The 22,832-nt window shown below is 54.5% G+C and overlaps 7 protein-coding genes across 7 annotated transcripts in view; 5 read left to right on the top strand and 2 right to left on the bottom strand.

Annotated features, from left to right (window-relative positions):
* DACRYDRAFT_15139 (uncharacterized protein) overlaps positions 1–1,266 on the top strand; it is a gene marked incomplete at both ends in the record, with an annotated part of 2,200 nt that extends 934 nt beyond the window's left edge. The window contains one exon of the mRNA XM_040771076.1: positions 148–1,266. Within this exon, the coding sequence (XP_040630170.1) occupies positions 148–1,266 (1,119 nt within the window). The remainder of the gene's footprint in view (positions 1–147) is intronic.
* A 2,521-nt stretch (positions 1,267–3,787) lies between these two features.
* On the top strand, positions 3,788–5,376 carry DACRYDRAFT_106440 (uncharacterized protein; the record flags this gene model as incomplete). The annotated part of the gene is made up of 3 exons (XM_040768269.1): positions 3,788–3,894; positions 3,968–4,434; positions 4,484–5,376. 3 exons carry the CDS (start codon positions 3,788–3,790, stop codon positions 5,374–5,376), a joined length of 1,467 nt encoding a protein of 488 aa, XP_040630169.1.
* Positions 5,377–5,901: 525 nt separating this feature from the next.
* Positions 5,902–8,064, top strand: DACRYDRAFT_115478 (uncharacterized protein; the record flags this gene model as incomplete). The annotated part of the gene is made up of 3 exons (XM_040770011.1): positions 5,902–6,244; positions 6,310–6,954; positions 7,004–8,064. 3 exons carry the CDS (start codon positions 5,902–5,904, stop codon positions 7,957–7,959), a joined length of 1,944 nt encoding a protein of 647 aa, XP_040630168.1. The 3' UTR covers positions 7,960–8,064.
* Positions 8,065–9,738: 1,674 nt separating this feature from the next.
* On the top strand, positions 9,739–11,358 carry DACRYDRAFT_88241 (uncharacterized protein; the record flags this gene model as incomplete). The annotated part of the gene is made up of 2 exons (XM_040776842.1): positions 9,739–10,072; positions 10,124–11,358. The coding sequence occupies 2 exons, from the start codon at positions 9,739–9,741 to the stop codon at positions 11,356–11,358; spliced, it is 1,569 nt and encodes a 522-aa protein (XP_040630167.1).
* Positions 11,359–11,709: 351 nt separating this feature from the next.
* DACRYDRAFT_106437 (nucleotide-diphospho-sugar transferase) lies at positions 11,710–12,822 on the bottom strand (the record flags this gene model as incomplete). The annotated part of the gene is made up of 4 exons (XM_040768268.1): positions 11,710–11,978; positions 12,030–12,280; positions 12,334–12,681; positions 12,731–12,822. 4 exons carry the CDS (start codon positions 12,820–12,822, stop codon positions 11,710–11,712), a joined length of 960 nt encoding a protein of 319 aa, XP_040630166.1.
* Positions 12,823–15,191: 2,369 nt separating this feature from the next.
* On the top strand, positions 15,192–15,500 carry DACRYDRAFT_40740 (uncharacterized protein; the record flags this gene model as incomplete). Its single annotated transcript, XM_040774491.1, has 1 exon — positions 15,192–15,500. A coding segment is annotated over one exon (309 nt), but the record flags the coding sequence as incomplete, so codon positions are not given.
* Positions 15,501–16,158: 658 nt separating this feature from the next.
* Positions 16,159–22,337, bottom strand: DACRYDRAFT_115475 (uncharacterized protein; the record flags this gene model as incomplete). Its single annotated transcript, XM_040770010.1, has 26 exons — positions 16,159–16,313; positions 16,371–16,895; positions 16,950–17,023; positions 17,071–17,190; positions 17,240–17,319; positions 17,373–17,378; positions 17,432–17,534; positions 17,577–17,688; positions 17,738–17,801; positions 17,849–17,976; positions 18,026–18,086; positions 18,133–18,325; positions 18,372–18,440; positions 18,493–18,580; positions 18,632–18,896; positions 18,947–19,099; positions 19,149–19,187; positions 19,449–19,602; positions 19,648–19,859; positions 19,918–19,958; positions 20,008–20,097; positions 20,152–20,179; positions 20,229–20,274; positions 20,326–20,461; positions 20,511–21,831; positions 21,882–22,337. The coding sequence occupies 26 exons, from the start codon at positions 22,335–22,337 to the stop codon at positions 16,159–16,161; spliced, it is 4,719 nt and encodes a 1,572-aa protein (XP_040630164.1).
* Between the last annotated feature and the right edge of the window lie 495 nt (positions 22,338–22,832).

The raw sequence follows: 22,832 nt of genomic DNA, 5'->3' as shown, positions 1-22,832 counted from the left end.
GTACCCCAGCTGCGTCCTGGCCACGGCCTACGTATGATGACGGCGCCTTTCGCTCCCGCCCTCGGCCCGAAGATATCCATACTGACGTGCCCTGCCCTCTGCAGTTACCGGTCGTCCCCTCGATCGGTCTACTCAGCAGCAATTCAGCCCCTAACAAAAACCTCTGTCCCCACCCCAAGAGCCAATGGCCTTCCCGAGGTCCAACTCGCACCCAAGTTGCCAGTAGATAACCCACCACCCCCGTATCAGTCAATCAACAGCATAAACCCTGTCAATACTTACTCCGAAAACGGTTCTATCACAAATGTTTCACGGTCCGCAGTCACAACCAATTCTCTCGGCCTTTTCGAGGTCGGGAACACCCCACCCACCTATGCCGCCATGATGGAGTACACCAACGATATCAACACCCCACAAACCCCAGCAGTCACTGGTAACAACAACGACGGCTCACTCGTCCCCCGTATTCCGGCACCCGCATACAGCGTGCCAACTGCCGATTTCAATCAGTCCTTTGAGAGTCTCGCATCTGAGTACGCGCAGCGTCTCGGTCAAGACGCGTCCCCAATGTTCCCCAATTTGACGAATCTTAACGTCCCCGCGTGGTTCCCGTCCGACTCTGCATCGAACGAGAACTCGGCCGGACCCGCCTCGAGCGTTTGTCCCGCCTCCCCGCTATCTTCTACCACGCAAACACTCGTCGATAACTTTGCTTTCCCAACTATGTATGCGCCTCAAAACCTCGATTTCTCCAACTTTTTCTCCAACACTTGCGCCTTCCCATCCTCTAATTCCTCCTGCGGCTTTTCCGAAGCCGAGCTCGCCTTCCTCTCCGGCTTCAAGTACCCAGCTGCCGGTTTCCCTGCCTCCCCCGTCCCTGTTACTGTCGCTCTGCCCGAAATGGATACGTCCAATGAGGTCACCGGCAAGGGCAAGGCGCGGGAGCTGACCCCCGTCGCACCCGCGCCTCCGTGTCCTATTGCACCTGCGCCCGTGGCAGGTGTGAAGCGCACCGCGTCTGAGGTGGACGGTGTGGATTCGGATGCGGAGGGCTCCGCCCCTGCACCGAAGTCCACCCGCGTGGTATCCAAGCGCGAGCAGAACAGACTCGCAGCTCAACGGAGCCGCGCAAGGAAGGTCGAGGAGAGGGAGGTGCTGGAGGCCGAGGTCGCCAAGCTCAAGGACAAGGTCCGCGAGTTGGAGACGGCGCTGCAGACCAAGAACGCGGAGAACCGGGTCCTGCGGGAGTACATGGGACGCAAGTGAAGGACACGCAGAAGCCGGGCACCGACCCGGCAAGAAACATCGCCTTCGATGGACTAGAAGCTAAGGCTAGACGGTCTATACTCCTAAAGACGCACAGCGGCCAGTGCCCAGGCGCGGCGTCTCCACCTGGGCAACGCAAAATTCGTGCGCGCGCGATCATCATTTCTAAATGAGAGATACTTGAACGATTCCACCACAACCACTATTCCTTCTGCGACGGACATGCCTGTTTTAGTACGGTAACCTCGCGCCCTCGTTCCATCCTGTACATAGCTTGCTTCGGTTCGCCCGACGTTCGACAGTATCAAGACGACTACTCCCAGAGCCGGCCACTTCCCTCCCCTCCACTATCGCAGGATCTACCCGCATCACGTACCACTAAATCGTCGGCCGGCGCCGATATACCAGCCTATTCATGGAGGGAAGAATGGGCTGGAAAGGAGGACGGGGAGGGGTTCGCGCGATGTAGTTGCTCTGTTTAAACCTGTAGCCTGTAGGTCTTGCTCTCGTGCTTGTTGTTTGTCGCTTTGTGTTGGAGAGGGTAGATACAATTTATTCGTTTGGCCGCTTGCTGCTGTTGTGGGATATGTTGAGAGACCTCGTTCGCGTTAGGTTGGTGGTCAGCAGCGAAAGTATCGTGTCGTGCGCAGGGTGGGGCTTGGGCGGCCGACGACCCTGGGGATGACCATCTGCTTGTCTGACACCCATGCTTGCCCACCCCAGAGAACGGGCGGGCCGCCCAAGCCCGAAGCCCAGGGACGATGATCACGCGGGCTCGTCAATAGCACCGTTGCTAGGCTGCTCATGAGGCGCTGTACATTGATTAACATTGTATTATCAAGCATCTATGGATGCTGGTGGGTGATAAGAAGGTTCTGTACCTCATGGTAAAGAAAGATGCTGGAGGGTTGGGTGTGCCAAGCGCAATGGTCGTCGATACGCACCTGTTGCTAAGTTCGAGGGCGGGAGAGAGCCGTCATCCAGGCGGAGCTCGTCTGTCGTCCTGTCATCTCACAAGCTCGGGCGGGAATGTGTAAAGGCATGGGGTTCATGTGAGGATTCTGTACGTGATGCCGCTTTTGTGCAGGGGGACGTTGGGCGTTGGGCGTCGGGATCGCGATCGCGATCGGGGTCGTTGGTTGGCGGGTGGAGCTCGCTGTCTGTTATTAAGGATGCGTATGTGGTCGTGGGGCAGGATGGCGCGGCCCGAAGGAAAGGAAGGGGTTCTGGGTGATCGTATGCTGCTTCTCAGCAAAAGGGCGGGATCGTCGTCGTCTGATGTTATCACACCAAGTTGTTGGGCGGGGCACAGCTCAAGGAAAGGGAAGGGGTTCTGTACATGACGGACCGCTTCTGGACGCAGGCGGGATGGTGCGCGTCGTTTGGCGGGCCCGCTACGCATTGAGGGTTCTATACATGACGTGCTGCTTCTGGAGACGGGCGACGTTAGCGTCCCCGTCGACGAAAACGCTGTTCGGTATGTTTAGCAAACCTGTTGGGCGGGATCGGGCGGGACCGCCTGAGTAAGAAGCAGCGTGGAAGGAGTAGGAGTAGTGGAGACGTATGGTGTCAATAGACTTCGATCTCTCATTCCTAAGACTGCCCGCGAAGTTGTTGGAAGACAGATATAGAGCGGTAAATTGCCTGTTCTGCTCGTTGGCAGGCGGGCCGTTGGGGTCGTCCCTCTCCCCAGCTTGTGCGTTGCTGGCGGGCGCGGGTTTGCACTGCGTCCATGCCGAGGCGGGGGGCGGGAGGCGGGAGGTAGACGACGACCACTAGCGAACCTTAGCCAGGCGGGATTGGGCACGAGTACTAGTAGAGCGGACGTGCGTGGGCCAACGGCGGCCGTCGGCGCTTCTGCGCAGCACTCTGATCCCGCTGTCGTGCGAGAAGCTTGCGTCGGGCGACCCTGAGCACGAAATGTCAAAATGTCAAACTGTTGAAGCGGGAAATGTCAAATGGTCCATATGGCGGGAGGCGCGCCCGCTCCACGACGGCCGAGAATGAGCTTCCAAGGTTCTGGTGTCTGTGTCATGTGTACTATTTCACGGAAGCAAAGGGCGGGAGACCCTGACCGACGAACAACGAGGAAAGAAAGTGGTGTTGGTATGCCGCCATAATTTGTGTCCGTGTGTCGGGATTCGCAGTGCAAAAAGGGCGGCATCGCCTTGGTTGGTTATCGACCGCTCTCTTTTCTACTGTCCAATGGGTTGTGATCCCGCTCTCTTCTCATACTGCCCGCCCCTTGGAACATACCCGCTCATGTCGGGGGACAGAGGGCGGGGGATCCGTTGGGGGTCATTCAACACCACCCTCCCCTCCCCCTCCCCGCCCCCATCCGTCGGGCTATAAAGCCCCGCCTCAAATCATGACTGTGCCCTCACATCTCTCCCCCGCCCCTCCCGCCCTCAGCGCCCGCCTCTCTCCAACAACTCACATCATCATCAACATCCTCTGTTTGACATCCTAGTACTCGTGAGCATACTCCTCCCTACAATACACACAGCATACACGAGCATCAATGGCTCCCCTGCCTATCCCTCGTGTACCCATATCCCCCACTGCTCCCATACAACAAACACACCACACAGCGATAGAGCTCAACCTCCTCGGCCAAGGCCCCGGAGCGTGGGCACTCTCGCCGATATCGCAAGCACTCTCCCCCTTCTCCCCATGCTGCTCACTGACGACGCTCATCTAGTGACCGCAGCTGCACGTCCTCGGAGGATGCCATCTCCCCCGCCGGGTTGAGCTTCATGCCCGGCCCAGAGGTCGCCCCCTTCCACCTCTCAGGCGACCGCTCTCTCCTCGCCAAGGCTACCCAGTCTCAAGACGCCCTCGGATTGTCATTCTTCGCTGAACTCGACGACCTCGTACCGCGTTTCACCCCTTCGTCTTTCGATCTTGCGAACCAGAGCGAAGAGCAGGATGCCGCCCTCATCCAGACGACCCTCGCGGCGCTCTTTGGCTCCTACCCAGGGGGCGGAGCGGCCGTCTCGTCTCAGGTCGAGGAATGCAGCCAGAACACGCAAGACGTATTCGATCAGTTCCTCCACCCTGAGCTGGAAGAACTCTTTGAGCGCGAGGTCCCGGCGCCGGGATCGTTGCCCCCGCCGCCGGCTGTCCGCCATGTGGCACAAAGGCAGAGAACAGTCACCCACGCCCTCGGTTAGTACCCCTATCTTTCCCTCCCCCCGCCCTTCTCACGCCTATTTAGCTCATGAAGGCGGTCGCCTCCCCTCCCTGCCCGCCGTCCCCGCCGCACGCGCCCTCCCCTCCCCTCTTGACGAGTCACCCACCGTGGTGGACAACCTCAACCTCCTCTCCCCCCTCGCTGTCGACCCAATGGTCCTGCACGCCCCCCAGGGGATGACGACTCGTTCCTCTGCCCGCCTGTCCCAGCCCAACCCGCAGCTGCCTCAAATCGAACTGCAGCCCCAGCAAGACATCTCCGCCATCTCCTCCCCGCTGAGCGAAGCCCCTCCCACTCCGCGCCTCACCCGCCCCTTCCCACGCCGCCGCACCCCTGCAAGCAGGATCATACCCTACGACGCGCCCGTTCAGCCCCGCCGCTACCAAGGTGATTCCCTCACGGCGCGCAAGCAGGCGCAGGCGAACGTCCTCGAGCGTGTAGAGCCTAGGCTCAGGGAAGGGGTGAAGCGGATACTGCAGGGGAAGGATATCTTTTCCCAGAGCACGGAGGAGGACGAACTTGACCTCGAGCTCGAGGAAGAACCCGAACCGCCCAAGAAGAAGCAGAAGGGCAAAGCCGCTGCCGTCGCGTCCATCCCGGCCCTCCCTTCTGCACCTCTCGCAGGCCCCAGTGCCTCAGAAAAGAAACGCAAGCCCCGTTCCTCCCCCCGCGCCTCGCTCGAAGCCGAGATCCTCGCTGCTGCGCACACGACGATCGACAAAGCGGGCTCGAAGCGGTTCAAGAATACAATGTCGCAGCGCCGGAGTCGGGAGAAGAAACGCTCCGAGATGGCAACGGTTTGTGCGGAGAGGGACGCATTGCAGGAAGAGGTGGAGCACTTGAGGAGGGAGAACGAGGGGCTCAGACAGCAGATGTATGAGCTTGTTGTCGGGGGGTTGACTTTGCCCGCGCCGTAATGTCTTCCTCTTTGCTTGCCTGCACGCGTGATCTCGCGCTTCATCTCTTGAATCGTTCAACTTTCTTGTCTCTTGCTTGCATGATTCCCCTTCTGGTACATATCCTTTTCTGCTTCCCATTCCTCCACGTTTCCACCTTACATCAACCTTGCATCGCGTTGCATCTTTCCCAGCGCTCCAACGCACCAATGCTCATAAAATGCCCTTGATCAGTCTTCAATCGTCAATCTTCAATCTGCAACCTTCAATCTTACCCCGAATCTCTTGTTTAGCCATGTATTTGTATCTCGTGCGGCTTTGGCTGAGTGAATATTACTCTCTTATACTCAACCTCTTACTGCTCTCCATCGCCGACCAAATTTATTATCAGCTCAAGTTATTGAACACTATCACTTTGCTCGACTCGATCACCCACTAATATCTTATCAACAGTCACGTAACCAGTACATCATGGTACGTGTGCCTCGACCCTAACTTGTCGGAAGCGAAAACTCCCAGCGCGCCCAAGTCTCCAAGTCAAGTTACATGCCCCGAACGACGTCCTCCTCCTCCCCATCCTCGTCCTCGTCCTCGTCTTCCCCCACCCCTTCATCCTCCAATTCCAAAACTCCCAGCACCGACCCCGACCCCGATAGAGCGCACACGACCGCCCTCCCCTCCCTCAGCCTCATGGCCCCTCGCAGACCACACATCCTCCCTCGGATCGACGAGCCCTCATTCCCCCTTCCAGCCCAGCACAGGCGCGCCCTCTGCTCACCGAGCGTGATCCGGCGACTGCTGTTCTTCTCGTTCATTGCGTGTGTGGGGCTGTGGATGCTGGGGAGAGGGGGGAGGAAGGAGAGACTGTGGGATTATTATGCTGGTGAAGGTATGTTTTGTTACTTGGGAGAGAGGGTGGGTGGGTTGACACTCAACACTCACTCACCTGTGTAGAAGCACATTACCCGGACTCGCCCTTACCCCCCACCCCGCCTTCAATGCCGGAACCGGACGAAGTCGTCTCCTACCTTCCTGTGCCTGTACCGGAATACGAGGACCTCCCACCGCCAGACCGCCCGCCTATATCATACGACGAGGAGGACGGTCTTCCCCTTCCCTCCTCCTCCTCCTCCTCTCCCCAAACTACAGGCCCAAAGACATACGAAGACGACCCCGATCCTAGTGGGACGGTGCACTGTTCTTCCCCCGTCTCTGGAAAGTCTATCGTCCAGTATGCGCTGATGCTCGATGCCGGCTCCCAAGGGTCAAGGATCCACGTGTACAAGTTTCATAACTGCCTGTCCTCGCCCGCCCTCGAGTGGGAAGTGTTTGTCCAGACCCGGCCTGGTCTGAGCGCGTACGCGTCCAACGCCCAGGCTGCGGCGGAGAGCTTGGACGGGCTGATGCAGGAGGCGGTCAGGGTCGTCCCGGAGAAACTGAGGGGTTGTACGCCTGTTGCGGTCAAGGCGACTGCTGGGCTCAGACTGCTCGGAGTGGAGGAGAGCAAGGAGATCCTTTTGGCTGTGGAGAGGAGGTTGAGGGAGTACCCTTTCCAGGTCATCGATAATGGAGTGGTGATCATGGATGGGAAGGATGAGGGTGGGTCCATCCTCCCTCCCCCGCACAGGCGTTGGCTAATGTGTGACAGGCGTCTATGCGTGGATCACGGCTAACTACCTCCTGGGAACGATCGGTTCCTCTGCCACGGCTTCCCACAGCACGTACGCCGTGCTCGACCTCGGGGGCGCCTCGACCCAAATCGTGTTCGAGCCTCGGTTCCCTACGCCCGACTCGGCGCTAGAAGAAGGCGACCATAAGTACACCCTGCACTTCTCTGGCCGCACACACTCCCTCTACCAGCACTCGTACCTCGGCTATGGGACGATGCAGGCCCGCAGGCACGTGCATAACCTTGTTGGGTTCATGTGGGACTTTGCAAAAGAGGGAGGAAGGGGACTGCATGAGTTTGAACTGGTGGGAAACCCTTGCTTGGCTAGGGGGACGCAGAAGCTTGTGGAACTGGAGCTGAACGATAAGGTTAACGTGACGATGCTTGGTGCGGATGTGGGCAGCTTCGAGGGGTGCAATAGGGTGGTGGAACTTGTCATGGCTAAGGATGCGTATGTCTTCATCTTTACTTTTGCTATAGTGTCTAACCGTGTTGGTAGGATCTGCCATGTCAAGCCCTGCGCGTTCAACGGCGTGTACCAGCCCTCGATCCTCGATACGTTCCAGACCGGCGGCATACTCATCCTCTCCTACTTCTACGACCGTCTCACGCCCCTCCTCCCCCCTCTCAGCGCAGACTCCGTCCGCTCCATCCCCATAAGCACATTTGCCGACCTGGCCGAGCGTGTCTGTGCCGGCCCCTCCTCCTGGGCAGAAAACTTCAGCCACCTGGGGGAAGAAGTGCTCTCCGAACTCGAGGGAAGACCAGAATGGTGCCTCGACCTCACCTTCCAGCACGCGCTCCTTCGCCTAGGTTACGAATTCGGACCGGAGAGAAAGGTCAGGACGGAGAAACAGGTTGGCGGGGTGGAGCTTGGCTGGGCGCTCGGCGCGGCTCTGGCGATGCTTGATGGGGAATTGGTATGCAGGATTTGAGCGCGTTTGGCCTAGACTTGTGGGCGTGTGTTTGTATTTGTCCTCCTTTTGGAGGTTGAGGGAGGTTGAGGGCTTGAGCTGTGCTGTGTGATACCTTGGAGTGGCAGGTGCTTGCCCAATACTACATATTGTTTTTCCTAGTGTGATTTCGTGATGCCACCCGACCTCCTGCGTGTGCGTGACGAAAGATGTAGAAAGGTGCGACATTTTTAGGCAGTGGGAAGATGGGGAGGGCGAGTCTGGCCAGGAAGATATGAAGCAGGAGTCTGGTGTTTCTGGAACATGAATGGGCGTATCTTGCTCTACATATGTGCAAACCTCCCACGGTCAAAGTTGGATTCGGGCACGAGAGACCCATCAGCTGATTAACCGCAAGAAGGGCACTGGAGACTCGGATGACGATACTAGCCCAGGTGAGTCGATACTTAGAGTCACATCAAGAGGATGAACCCATGGGGATATCAGTCGGAGAATTCACATCTGCGGACCAGTCACACATAGCCAAGCTGCGTCAGTCATTGGGCCGACCCAGATCGTCAGACACGTCTTGCGCAAAACGGTGCCTCTGGAATTCTGATCGGACGGATCTTCCCGGGTGGCAGGCCAAGCGGGACAAGAGCCCCGCAGGGCGCGCAGTCGCTTACGATTGCTCGGCGAGAGGGCGACGGATAGGCATTCCATTGAGGAGATAGACGGTGTAGAATTAAGTTGGGGAAGGTGGGGTTGATGTTGACCTTTATGGTGACCGACACCGAGCATCTAGCCGTCGTCCGTCCGCAGGGCACTCGGTCCTTCGGAGCTTCGGAGGAACAGTCGTACATGCACGTTCCTTCCATGAGAGGTGCATGCACTTGCCCTCACTTGTTGGAGCTCGATCTTCTTAACGGACCATGTCCAGGCAGGGGCGCATGAGCAAACAAGCAGACCAGGGGAAGACAGAGTCTCATGATCTGCGGATCTCGATCGACCCCGCGGAGGGCAATTCCCAAGCTACTCATCCCGCAGTAAGGCCAAGTGAAATAGTCTAGCACTCAGTTGATTGATTTCTTTTCAGCAATGGGTTGGAAGCTCCCAAATAACAGCCTCATATCTGGAGTGTACTGCACGCAGCCTGAGTCCGGAAATCCGTGAGATCGGCCGATGCCGAGTCATGTACTGCATTTGCAGGGGTCCTCTGTGGCCTTCCGTTGACGGCGTCCGGGGAACACGACATCACTCCTTTGGGCTACGCGTCGGCAAATGTGAAATACGAGTCATGCAGAGGCCCCTTCTCCCGGCTGGAGATAGGGATTCCTGTAGGATATGGGCTTAGTCCAATATGCATCACCATTATGTATAGTTGCCGTAGAGAGGGGGAACAAAGAGTGACGCGCGACGGATCATAGTAGAGTGTAACGGCGGCAATAACGTGCCGCTAGCACACGTTTGCAGGACACGTCGTTGGGTGACCGTTATCGGATCTTTGGATAAAACATACCCAAGTCATACACTACTTTGGCTAGATGGGCCATTTAGCCGGAGGAAGAGAAAAGGGGCGTTGTGAGGCTTGTGTTAAATTTCACCATGACTGCCCTTTCCGTGGCTGTGGGGGTCCATCGGAAGCAAAGCGGGGCAACGAGTCATAGCGTGTCAAGCAAGACGTATTGGCGGGTCAAGAGTCGCCACTGCCCCCCTTTATCTCCCCTCCTTCTTCCCCCATCAACAACCCACAAGCGCCCTATTTAACTGGCTCACACTGCGGCTTCGATACGATCTAGCCGCCGTGAGAGCGAGAAGACGATGAACCAGCTTTCAGCCGGGCCAAGCACTCTCTACTCCTTCCAGTTCGCCCAAGACGTTCCGATCCAGCCATTTCAGTTCTTCCAGAACTCACAATATCTTAATGACGTCCCAGCCACACCGAATAGAGAATGCGAGGCCGTACCTGCACCGTTGTTTCCTATTGAAAGAGGGTTGTCTGCGCGCGGGAGGGAGAAGTTGCCCGCGAGTATTGAGCAAGATGCTTCCGCACTTGCGGAAGGATTGAAGGCGGATTTATCCTCCAACCTGGAGGAGAAGAAGCAAGAAGAGGAGCGCAGGGAGAAAGAGACAAAGGCGTTAACAGATTTGACGGGTGAGTACTGCCGATGGGCGATTCGGGAGAGGTCTAAAGGAAGAGCCGCAGGAGAAGTGGAGAAGGTCATTCGAAAGGTGTACCATCTTTCCAATCCGGGTACATATTGGGGATGCAAGGGCAAGGAAACCAGGGAGAGAGAGGACGATGCGTCCACCACTGCTGTTGCCCGCTCGGAGCAGGAACGAGAGGCTATTGCTAAAAGTGACGAGTTGATGCACAGTCATTCGAACAGTCAGAATTTCAAGAGCGATTCTCACAATGTCGCACTCGTTACCAATCCTTCGACGGCGATTCAAGATCCGCTGGCCAAGAAGAAGGCCATCCAAGCTTGGATCGCCGACGTTCACGTTCAGTGCAATGGCGAAACCGACCTTCCAGCTCCCCAATGGGCCACGAAGATTGGCAGCTCACCTTGCTCCGACGCGGATCGCAGCAGCTACGAAGACACCCTTGTTGGGGACGAATCCATTGTACCTGAGAAGTTAGCAGGGGATGAAAACGTGGAAGACGATATCGAACGAATGTCACTTACTGCTGAAATACCCATGGGCGCATACATCACCGAGCTCGTTCGTCGCACCGCAATCAGTGTCAGTCAGCTCAAGGTTGCCGCCTGTTACCTTATTGCACTTAATCCAACTATCCAAACTCTGCTGGACACGAAGAGAAAGGCAGCCACCGTGATTGCCGCCGGCTTCCCTGTCAACAACTATACTGTATCACCTCTTTTGTGCGCCCGCCGCACTCTCGTATCCTGTCTCATCATGGCCTCTAAGTTCCTTGGTGATAATGTCTACACCATGAAGGCCTGGTCCCGCATCACCGGCATGGAGGCCCCCGATCTCGTTCAGTGCGAGTGTGCCATTGGCGTTGCGCTTGGATGGAGAATGTGGGTCGGAGCGAACATCAACAACTTGAAGAACGACGTTTTTACGCGTACGCTTGCCCAGGCAAAAGCCCCTATCCCAACACCCCCAGAGCTCGTTGTGCCGCAGGCTAGCGCCTGTGCGCAGCTTTCCGTACAGGTGCTCCAAACTGTCCTCCCAGTCGTACCTGCAGCGTACGGCGAACCGCGCAGTGCGCCGAAGGAAACAACCGTCACGAAGAAGCGCTCCAGAGCTCTTACCAGTACCGGCTCCGACAGGGAAATCGACCTACGCGTTCACAAAAAGAAAGTTGTCGAGCGCTTCTCTCTCCCAATGGGAAGGCCTATTGGCTGCGCAACTGGGATGGTGATGCCAGAGCAGGTTGAAGAGCACCGCCTGATGGCAGAGGCCTACTAGCCCGCCGTCATATGGCAGCTGCCAAATGATTCAGCAAGGTCGATACTATACTCATTTCTTCTTCTCTACTACCTCTTAACTTACCTCCTCACCGCTTCATCCTTTCTTTGTCTCTTCTCTGTTTCCCCAACTTCAGTTCCGGTATGCTCACGGCTCCAAGGCGCTGTTTCACTGGCTCTCCTCCGGAAGGTCTACGCTCTTTTCACTTCTATGTCGTCTTCCCTTTCTCTGTTCCTTACGATATCTCAGCACCGTTGTAGAAAAGGTAGCAAGCTTTACGCTTGTTGTGTAGTTGTACAACCAACTAAGTATGCTCATTTTGAAGATTGGTGTGACAGAAAGCTTACAAACTTAAGCTGGTTTACTCGCCATATCACTCAAATCACTCAGCCCGTTCTCCCGGCGCCAGTCGAGCATCTTCTCCCACATCTCCCACCAGACACACCTCTCCACTGGCATATCCGGTTCCTCGTGCCACTGCCAGGGCTTCAAGCCGGTGTAGTGGATGATCTTGACGTCGTTCTGGAACACGGTTTGCCAGATCTTCGGGAAGACGCGCTTGATGCCCAGTTGGCCATTGTAGACGTACGGCAGGTGGGTAATCGCTTGTGCCCAGTAAGCTATCCCAGCTGATCAGACCTCGTAAAGAATGGTCTCGAGCAAGACCTTACCCTGCAGGAGACCCTGCTCCGCGAAAACAGCATTATATCGCAACGTTGGTGCGATCTCCATCATATGCTCCACCAGCTTCCTATTGGGCTTCAAGAGCAACGTGCCCGCGTTGATGGTCGGCAACCAGCCGAAGCCTTTTCGTACGTCTCGCGCTGCGGCGAGGGGAACGGGAAAGGACCAGATTTCGGGAAAGGGGCGGACGACGAGCATATCAGCATCGAGGTAGAATATTTGGTCGAATTCTTCCATCCTAAGAATGCCGTGGGTCAGGGGATTGCATTGAAGTGAGAAGAAGGGACGCACTCGAACAGCCTCAGCTTGGTATACTGCTCCTGGAAGTTTTTTGCTGGTTTGCGACTTTCTGGCGGCTTGATCAACTCTACCTCTCTCATGTCCCATCCTACCTCCCCAAGCCATGTCTTCTCCCGCTCGTCGAGAGTTCCAGGGGTATAGAGGAGTTCCATGTGTTGCGCAACGTCTGCGGCAAGCATCGCATGCTGATGGAGCGACCAGCCGAGGAGAAGCGCCCCGGGAAGATAGGAAGAGGTGGGGTACAGGGCTGTGGCATAAGCCCGTCGGGAGGCATTGGAGGTGGCGGAGAAGGGAGAGGTATAGAAGGAAAGCGGGTCAGGTATATGCGCCTGGCCGAGGCTGGAACTGCGTTATGCACCGTCGAGGCTGGTCGACGTTATTGACGTACCTCTCATAGTAGCGCCAGGCTGGAAATGCGACAGCGCCTAAGAGGATGAACAGAGCTGGTAAATAGTAGCGGCTTGACCATAGGTGCCTCATTCTGCTGGTGGGGCAGAGTAGTGCTGGTGAATCGTCGCCTTCAGTGCATGTTCCAGTTGCATGAACCCTACTTGAGACAGGAATTTGGAGAGACATACAGGTCGTATGTGTCTATTTCACTGATCACATTGTGCTCGTGTGTTGTGGGCAAACCGGTCAACAACCAGCCCTTATTTCTTCGAAGAATTTCTTTATGCTGTACATGCAGTAACTGTTGCTGTCTGCTCCTACCCACCAGGTATGTGCATTCTCCAGCAGCAGCGTCTGTCGCTGATACCAGAGACCCCAACATCGACAGGCCAGACATGGACAGACGCGCAAAAGCGCAGCAAGGATGCTCACAAATGCCCCGGCTCCAACGGCAAATGCCTGGAAGATGTCCGACAGAAGCGGCAGAAGACTTAATGATTTAGCGCCCATAATCAGAACGTGGGAAGAATGCAGGAAAGATGAAGCGAAGGAGCTTTCAGAGCATGTTATACTCAGTAGAATCCAGATATAGAGAAACAGCAAGTTGCCAGATAGGGATTGTCCTCTTTCCGTCGAAAAAACATTGTTCATAGGAGGTTGGCGCGTCCATCAGCAACTTGCATCGCGTCCAACGAATTGTCACGTGACATAGATACCAGCTGTACGGGGCTCTGTCAGACAGGGAAACGCTTCCGGTGATCGAAGGTGACGCAGGACGAGTCAGGCTCTGTGCGGGCTGTGATTGGTTGAAAGAGTGGGAAACGGGATCGTGCCACACAGCACGGGAAGCAGAAGACCCCGGGCGTCAGTCGGCGACTTGGTACAACGTGGATCATGCGAAGAATAAGTTATTGACAGCATGGTGTACGCATGTCAAGGGATAGAAAACAACAATAATATGGATGATGAAGAACATGTGTATGCCGTGATAGATGGGAAAAGAGCGAGGGATGGGCGGGAAAGGGGAAGAAGGCGGTGGCAGCTGTCCCTTGTGGGCACAGGGTTGGGAATCGCCCATGCGCTTCAGGGCAGGCCCGGGAGCAGATGGGTGCGCAATATAGGGCAGCCGTTTCACTCAGATTTTCACCTAACTCTTCCCCCTTTCCATCTAACCGCACTCACTCTCCAAGTTGACAAGCTTAGTGAGAGTTCATCGAGTGCACAGTACTTCCCTGCAATACAGCAGTCCGAGTACCTTTCTAAACCTGACAAACTGTGAGTGTCTGCTGTTCAGTTGTTGAAGACTGCGAGAGTCGCACATCACGCTTGCCGAGAGGAAGTGTCTAAGGACACATCCAACTATGACCTTGGTGACGCATAAAGAGTCAGCGCATATATACGACTCATTGCAGCGTGTGTGCAAAGTCTTCAATTCCTCGCAACCTTCTAGAACCGCCTTGCTGACTAGCATTCGTAGTCCGCGACCTCCTATAAGCAGGTCGCCCACCCCCTCCGCCATACAACCCCAGCTCAACAACTTTACCTCATACACATATCAGGATGTTCACTTCGACCCTCCTTGCCTGAGCGCCTCCGCATTCCCATTAGGCGACTTTAGTCAGAATGACTACAGCAATGCCCTCGGCTTGTCAACCTCGACCCCCAATCATGCAGAGATAATCTCACCTTCAAACGGGCTCGTCCCCCCCTCCTACAACCAGACTATTACCCAACATGGCTTTCCTCAACCCCCTGGCACAACCTATTTCGACCATCAACTACAGCAAGACCCAATACAACAAGCAGACTTTTTCCCAGACCTCGCTAGTTCTTACACAAACCTTCTCTCGATCCCCCTCAACAACATGCCTGCCCAGAGCTCAATGGAATTCAACGACGAGTTCTCGGCCCTCCTGGCCACCTTCGGCCAGCATAACCGTGCGTCCGACGAGCTTCGGTTCGAGGACCTGGTCAACGACGGCCTGTTCGCCGCCGATGTCAGTGAAGCAGCAATAGATGCCGTCAAGACGGCAAACCTCATGACCTTCGCCCAGACCCACACGTCTGCGCCGATGCAAGTCGAGCCGGTGACGTCACCGCGCTCTCCGCTTTCTTCTATCTCGTCGACTTATGTGGACGGATTTGGCTTCCCGCCTATTCGCACACCTGAGGACTTTGGGTCCTCTCCTGCTATCAACCCTGCCCAACTCTTCTCCTCTGTCAAGAACGATGCGCTCGATCCCGAGCTTTCAGCTGTTATCGACGCTCTCCTCATCAACTTCAATACTCCCGAGGCTGAATCGACTGAGGTCGCCGCTACGCCTGCTTCTGTACTGCCGCCAGCATTACCGGAGCTTGCGTCCACATCGGTCTCCCGGACCACAACGCCGTTGGCGCGTCCGACCAAGCCTCTACCGAAGCAGAAGTCAAAGCAGAAAGCACCGCCGAAAGTTCGCGAGCTACTCCCCCTCGATGCGCCCATCCAGGAACGGGCTTACATTGCCCCTTCCAAGACGTCGCGTAAAGTCCTGCCACAAGCATTCGTTAACCGGCTCTCTGAGGAGAAGCTTGCTGGTGTCAAGCGTGCCCTTGCCGGTGACGAGAATGTGGACGATGAAGCTGAGGAACTGGCGCGCTTTGTCCGCCCCAAAATCATGACGAAGCGTGAGCAGAATACCATGGCAGCTCGTCGGTCACGGCAGCGAAAAATGGAAGAGAAAGCCGTTCTCGAAGAGGAGCGCGACGCTCTCAAGCTCCGAGTCGAGGAACTCGAGCGCATGCTCAGGGAGAGCGAAGCGGAGAACAAGGCCCTCCGAGAGTGCCTAAAGAAGTGAGTCACATGCGCGAGCGTGGGCAGCGCATGGCTCTCTACCGTTACAACATAGAAGAAGCGCAAGTCCGACTCCAACGTTGGCAAACGAAGATGGTTCGGTCACCTCAACGGAGACCTGCTCCGCGTAAGTGGCCATCCCCTGTATGACGAATGATATCTATTAGTTCCCTTCTCTTTCGCCTCCAAGGCCTGATGACGCCTTCCCTCGTTCCCTACTCGCGAACCTCCTCCACATGCATTCCTCTCACCATCTCCTGTTAGGTTCGCTCTACCTTTTTTTTCTAATGTGTTTTGTACGGCTATTTGTTGGGCTGCTGCACTGTACGCATAGTTTATCGCCTTTTTGGCAGTGGCACACATCGTGCAAAGAATGGATGCAAGTGCATACCCCAATACTTTCGATCTTGTAATTTGTTGAGCCAGAATGTTCACATGCATCAGTTCGACAAGGCGCGAGAATCAATGAAGATCAGCATCTAGCAAGACCCAAAGTCCACCTAATGCCTGACGACTCCCAGTTCACAATGCACATACTACTTTACTTTCTACACAAGACAGCAACCTCCATCGTGAACAACCGACCCCGTAAAGTATTAACGGGCGGCGGCGGATGCCCCGGCTTTCTCAGCTATCGCGAATACACGTTGTTTATCGCCACTTGCATCAACCAAGGATCTGAAATAACCGTTTTCGTTTTGCAACAACGCCCAGGGTGTGTCGAACTCGACGAGCTTTCCACCATCTAATACTGTGATGGGCAAAGGTGAACCTGATATCACGCCAGGCAACAATTGGTGCAACGTACCCATTATCTTATCATAGTCCATGATCGTGAGAAGACGGTGTGCGATGGTAATCAAGGTAGCGTGCTTTAGTTCGTCCCGGATGGATGCCTGTATGATCGCATCGGTATCGCCGTCGACGGATGCCGTCGCTTCATCGAGGATGAGGACGCGTGTTCGACGCAGAATGGCACGAGCGAGGGCTATCAACTGTCGCTGACCAACCGAGAAGTTGCTGCCAGCATTCGCCACTGTACTATCCAGGTTTAGATCTGTGCTGTTTGACACACCTGATGCAGGCAAGAGACCTGCAGCCTTCAGAGCACTGTATAGTGCGGCATCATCGTGCTGAGAATATGGATCAAGGTTCAGTCTTAATGTGCCGGAGATCAGTGTAGGATCTTGAGGGATGATACCAATGTTTGCGCGGAGGGCGTCCAGATTAAGATCGGAAGTGAGTCGACCGTCGAAGTGCACTTCGCCTTCTGTCGGGACCAGGCGCAGAAGGGCTAGGGCCAGAGAGCTCTTTCCGCTTCCAGTTCTGCCAACTATTTTGGAATCAGAATATGTCGCATGCGTAGCATACAGCCAGCCACTGTTACCTATTCCAATACGTTCGCCTGACCGGATTTCGGCCGAGACATTATGCAGCACAGTTGGGCCGTCCTTCGAATAGCTAGCAAAACGTCAGGCCCGGGTAATGAACCAATTGCTGAAACGCACCGTGCAGACAAGTTTCGGACTTGTATTGCACCAGACGCAGGCCAATATGCGGGTGGTTTTCCACGCTCCGTCGGAACTGGTTCATGGTCAATGACCAGATAGTCTCGAATGCGCTCCAAGCTTGGGTAGCACTTTAAGTACACGATACAACTCGCATGGAGCCACGTACCTGTTGGCTGCAAGTTCAAACATGTTGGCATATCGAACCCAAGTTAGAATAGACCCGGAGAACTCCATAGCGACTGCAAGCTGTTTGCTGCAGGTCAGGGTCATGTATTCCCAGGAACGTGAAGAGTTCGCACGCTGAACTAAAACCAGGAATCAGCGCCATGTACACAATACCTGTGACACAACAACTCACCCCAGTAGTGCTCGCACCAATGCCCATCCTTCCGTATAAGAAATAAGCAGCAAGTCCTGATGCAAACAAACCCCTGAGTACGTCCGTTCTAGTGGACGCCCACCTAGTATGGCTGTCAGTAATCAACGTCAGTCAGAAGTACTACTGGGCTTGCCTGGCTAAATTGAAAAAGGTTCTCGACGGTCGCGAGTATGCATCAGCTCGTCGTCGTAATTCTGCCTTGAAGGAATCTTCAGCTCCATATGCCCGCACAGAAACTGCAGCACTGGTCAGGACTAGGATTCAACAAAAATCATGTTGGCGCACTCAGCCCAGCAACGGCCGCATTGAGATGATTGAACAGCGGTGAACGCCAGTTTGATCGAAGTCGCTGGTGGAAGTATTAGCGGGTCTCTTTTTGAAAAGTAAGGGAGTTACTCTTATGGACATCTGCGTGTGTATGTAAAGATGTCCGAGACCCAGGCCAAGCGTAAGGACCACAGCGCTTGGTATGGCAAATAGAGGTGTCATATAGAGAATGACCGCCAGCCTCAAGACCAACGAAACTAGATGACTCTTCTCAGACTGCAGGACACAGTAGAAAAGGGTACGTACGAGTGGTCCGCACCATTATTTCTGCTAGAGACGTGAGGCCATTATCAAATTCCGACAAATTCTGCGTCTAGTTAGTGTTGACATAGATCATAGAAACAAATCGTTACCCCAGTAAAGCGCGAGATAATTCTTCCAACAGGAGTGCTATCTATCCAACGAAGGTTGGAGCGGAATACGCTCTCGCACAGTGCGTCATGGACATATTGACATGCTCGAGCGCTCGCGAACGTGTAGAAAACTTGAGCAACAGACCATGCCGTCTCTTGCAGGAGAAATAGCACGATGTAGGTGATAAGATAGCTGTCGCTTGTTAGTCGAGTTCAGCGCAACTTTCGGTCTCTCTCACTATGGTACATTCACGTCACCAGTACTCCGCTCGTATGCTTGAGCCCAGTGCGCAAGCCACCAAGTAGATCTAATGACAGGAAATCAGCCCGACAGAAGCAACGCAAGGGATCGTGCCGTACACAATCTCGCATCCTACCGCAATGGTGTATGCAAGCGTCAAGAAAACCCAGAAGAAAACACCTCCGTATGCCTCTATCATTAAGTGAACTGGGTCGCATCAGTCGTGCCACTTGTTTCTGCCCGCGAGGAACAGCTTACCAGTCGCCCACCTGATCCGTCCTTCTGTCATTTCCTCTTCGGCAACCAATTTTCCATCAGCGCCCTGAGTGCTCTCGACGGGATTTTGGTCTTCCTCAGATTTGTCGATGATCTGCAGAGTCTTGTTGCTCTCTTCTAGCTCTTCTTTGAGAATCGGGTCCAGCTCGAGATTGCCATCGAGACGGCCCTGACTGATAACCTGGCCATGGGCGTTCATTGAAATGACGTTGTCCGATATTGGAGTGACTAGCGTCACAGCATGCGTCTACGAAAGTCTTGTAAGCGTCAGCAACTTTGGTCATCCAACGAGCTTACAACCAGGATCACAGTACGACCTTCAATAAGATCGCCCTGCAAGCATTTCGAAACAATCCAGCGGGCTGTATGCACATCCAAGGCTGATAGAACATCGTCCAGAAGTAGTATCTGGGCTCCAGAATAGACTGCTCGAGCAAGTGTTATACGAGCCTAAGGAGCATAGTGAATAGTCTACTCAACACAGAAAAAGTACACCTACCTTTTGGCCACCGGAAAGTGTTAGGCCTCGCTCTCCAACCTGGATGTATCATCAGCGACATGGCTTTGTTTTGGAGAGAGGAAAGCACTTCAGTTTCATCTCCCGCCTGGAACATCGCAAGGTCGGATTCCAGACCACATTGGTACAGAACTACGAGGAAGGTTGAGCGTCCGATCATTGACTCATCGATAGAACATGCCCTTTTCATAGCGTGATTGGTCAAAGGGACTTTCAAAAACAATGTTTGCCTTTCAAGATCGATGTGAATGGGCGAACTACAGAACATTCCAGGCTGCTTACGCGTATCGTGTCATTTTGCACCCATGACTCTTGCGCGGCGTATGCTATCCCGTGCTGTCGGGGCAGATTAAACCAGGATTCGACACCTTGCTTGTCAAAGTGCATTTCGCCGAGTAGTGCCATGAGTATGGCGGTTTTTCCACATCCCGTCGGCCTTCTTCATGTCAATGATGTGTCAGGAATAGTCTTAACCACGCACCCAACAATGATGTTAAGTTCACCTTCTTTGAAGATCAGATGGTCTAGATGCAAACAGAAGTCTCTTTGCCCAGACACGACTACACCGGCAGAAGGCTCCGCCCAGGTAAAGCGTGCGTTGTGAAACCCGATTACATCGCCTGCAACTTGCTGATCCTCCCTGCTGAACGAGACTTCATCTGCTTGCTGCTGGCACTTATCCAAGAGGTGACTCTAGAACCGTAGCTTGTCAGAACTGGAAGGTGCCTGACGGTGGGATTGAGGTACACACAGAACGGAGAAAAGCCGTGATTCGGTCAAGGGAAACTTTGGCTACATCATAATGAGAAACGACTCAGACGTGTTGGAAGCAATGAGTCACCTTCAACAATGTTGCTTAGCAGCATGGTCATTGTCATCATGTCGCCCCTCAACATCTCGAACACGGGTACACTGGAGAATACCCTCGCAGCTGCATTTTCCCATCGTTAGCAAAACACACGCAAACACAAAATAGCCGAGTCACCATCCAACTCTCTTTTCTGAACCAGAGTCTACACTCGATCAGTAGCAGCATCAGGCTGTACGGCTCAAAGAGCTCACCCAGAAGGCGTATGTAATGATCATCGTTACCATGGGCAGCATCCCGCTGCGATCCATATGAGGTCAGTCCATCTTGTGGTCATACGATTGGACGCACCCGACCTCCATATTCACAATATTCAGTAACTTCTTCAGCCGGATATAGCGCACTTCGTCCATTCTTCGTTCGACAAGCTGCTGTTTCACAAGACTTTCCCAGCCGAACATTTTGATCATTCGTATGATCCCGACCGCTAGTTTGTGCAATCAGCGCATAAAAGAAGGCGTTTGAGGTCATCGTACATTCAGTGACGGATTGCGCTCTCACGTCTTTCTTTTGCATCATTCTTGATTGCGTACCTTGCATCATATTGCCGATCATCCCAGGTACGGGAAGTGTCACCACAATGAAGAGCATGCCGACAACAGCCGCCCAGTCAAGAACGATCCAGAGAAACCAGGCGGCCATGATAGCTTCAAAGGGGCAGTTGAGGAGTACGACCAAGAAATCCCGTCCACTAAGAACGTTGCCAATATCCGTCCCGAATAGGTTGTTAATCTTCCCTGACAGATGCACATCATGGTGTGCGGTCGTCTTCTGGTCTATTGGCTTGTTACCCCTGGTTGACTCAGTCCCTGATGGTGCGGAAGTTGATGCCTGGCTTTCGCAATTCTCGCTCTCTCGACCATCGGTGTCCACTAGTGTGTCCGTTTCAGTTCCCGGTTCGTTCAGCGTGGGCCGTTCGGTGCCGTTTGGTATGTTACTTGCAGCAGTGGGTGTATTCGTCGCAGGTGTGGTTGAAGAAGAATCAGGAATTGCTGTCTCGTCCGTGGATCTCACCCTGAGCGCATGCTCGAAGATGAGTTGAGCGAGAATGCTCTCGCCCTGTACGGCCATGCGCGTGCTTACAAAGTTGTATAAATTGAGTGGAAGGGCATTCAGTACCGGGGCGAGGAAGATGGAACTGATCCAAACAAACGGCCGAATTGTAGCGCCTTCCCCGCCTTTTTCCATATATGTCAGGAGACGGTTGAGGCCGATCGGTCCAAGGAAGCCTACAATGACTTGGAGCATCAGGCCCACCGCCATTTTCACCCAGTCCCAGAAGAAAATCTCCGTCAAGCCGATGAAGAGATGTCGTTCTTTCAAACCCAGCTGCCGCCTCACCATGGGGTCGAGCTTTGTAACGGCGCGCTTCCGTAGGTTCTCGCTCCAGTCGGTATCAGGCAAAGGAGGGAGTTTGTCGTACGGTAGAGAAGGTAGCTGATATGACATCAATATGAGCGGCTCGAGAAAACCACAGAAGAGGAAACTGATGAGAGATGCTGTTTGTTCGGGAGCGGGGTTGGCAGCGGGGTTGACTGGGTCATACGGGATATAGACACGCGGTACGAGGCCGGGGAGTACACAACCGACGACGGTGACTAAGGAGCCACGAGTCCACAGAAGCCATGGAATGGTGCCATCAGCTGGGACTCCTTCAAATGCTGCCAGAGGTAAAAGGTTTCGCCATGCGAAGACGAGGAATTGAACGAACAGCACCAAAGCAGCGTGGAACGAGCAAGAGGCGCGAGCCGAGCCAGAGAGGACAAGTGCACAAAGGGCCAGTATGGCAGCATATGCCTGTGTACCATTCATTATTCTGTAAGATGGTTTCTGGAAGAGATACGTACATAGCCAACTAAGAGTCCCACTTCAGCTCGTCCTGTACAATCCCACAGCTTGTCCCATGGCCGTCCTCCACCCAGCGGGACCTGAGACGTCCCTCGGGCAACGTCATGCCACTCCTCGCTGCTTAGCACGATCGCCGCTATCGTGAGCCCCACAAGTGTCGTAGCTGCCAGGGTTCGTACGACATTGAATGTGTAGATGGACCATCCTCCTCGTTGCTTGATGAAAGCGTCGATTCGCTGGCGAAGAGACTGCGGAACGGCGGTATCACCTATCGCCTCGGTGGATGACTTGTTGCTCGTTGAGGACGCGATGGTAGTGAACAGGATTGGAAACGAGACCAATGACGCATATGCGGGAAGGAGACGCGCATCAAGCCATATCGTGTTCAAGGAGCACGCGACCTCTGGCATTGCCAGGCGGGCAAGAAATGCCTCAACGGCGTCCAGCTGTGCCATTTGATGTGCACTCTTACTTGGGGTTGAAGACTTGAGATGAACAAGAGGAATGAAGTGCTGGATCCTATATGTCTAGAAATGGTGTTGAGCTCGGTCCTTTATGGGTGTGAAATGTTGCTTTGCTGTCGATCCAATCCTCTTGTAATCAGAACACAGAAGAAGATCCCCTGGCCTTCGTTTCGTTCGTATGGCGGCTTGCCTATCATCTCAATGATGTCCTTTCTGAATTGGATGTTTATGAGATACCGGCGATGGTGCCTGGAACGGGGAGGAAGATTGAGATGCACACATGGACGCGTCGCTAGGGGATGCACTGGTATGTATTCCTCTGGTCGAGGGCCGTGGCAACGGTCGATCGTGCCAGAGTCGCGCCACAGTTAAGAATGTCGTACTCTGATGCTCAGACATGCCATGTCTAAAACAAATCTATGTTTCGGTATTGTACTAACCGCATTCATGCCATATGATACAACTTCGAATTACTTCAGATTAGAA

The sequence above is a fragment of the Dacryopinax primogenitus genome (genome assembly GCF_000292625.1).
Source record: "Dacryopinax primogenitus strain DJM-731 SS1 chromosome Unknown DACRYscaffold_6, whole genome shotgun sequence".
NCBI classification, from domain to species: Eukaryota; Fungi; Basidiomycota; class Dacrymycetes; order Dacrymycetales; family Dacrymycetaceae; genus Dacryopinax; species Dacryopinax primogenitus.
This window is presented reverse-complemented; position numbering and strand designations above follow the sequence as displayed.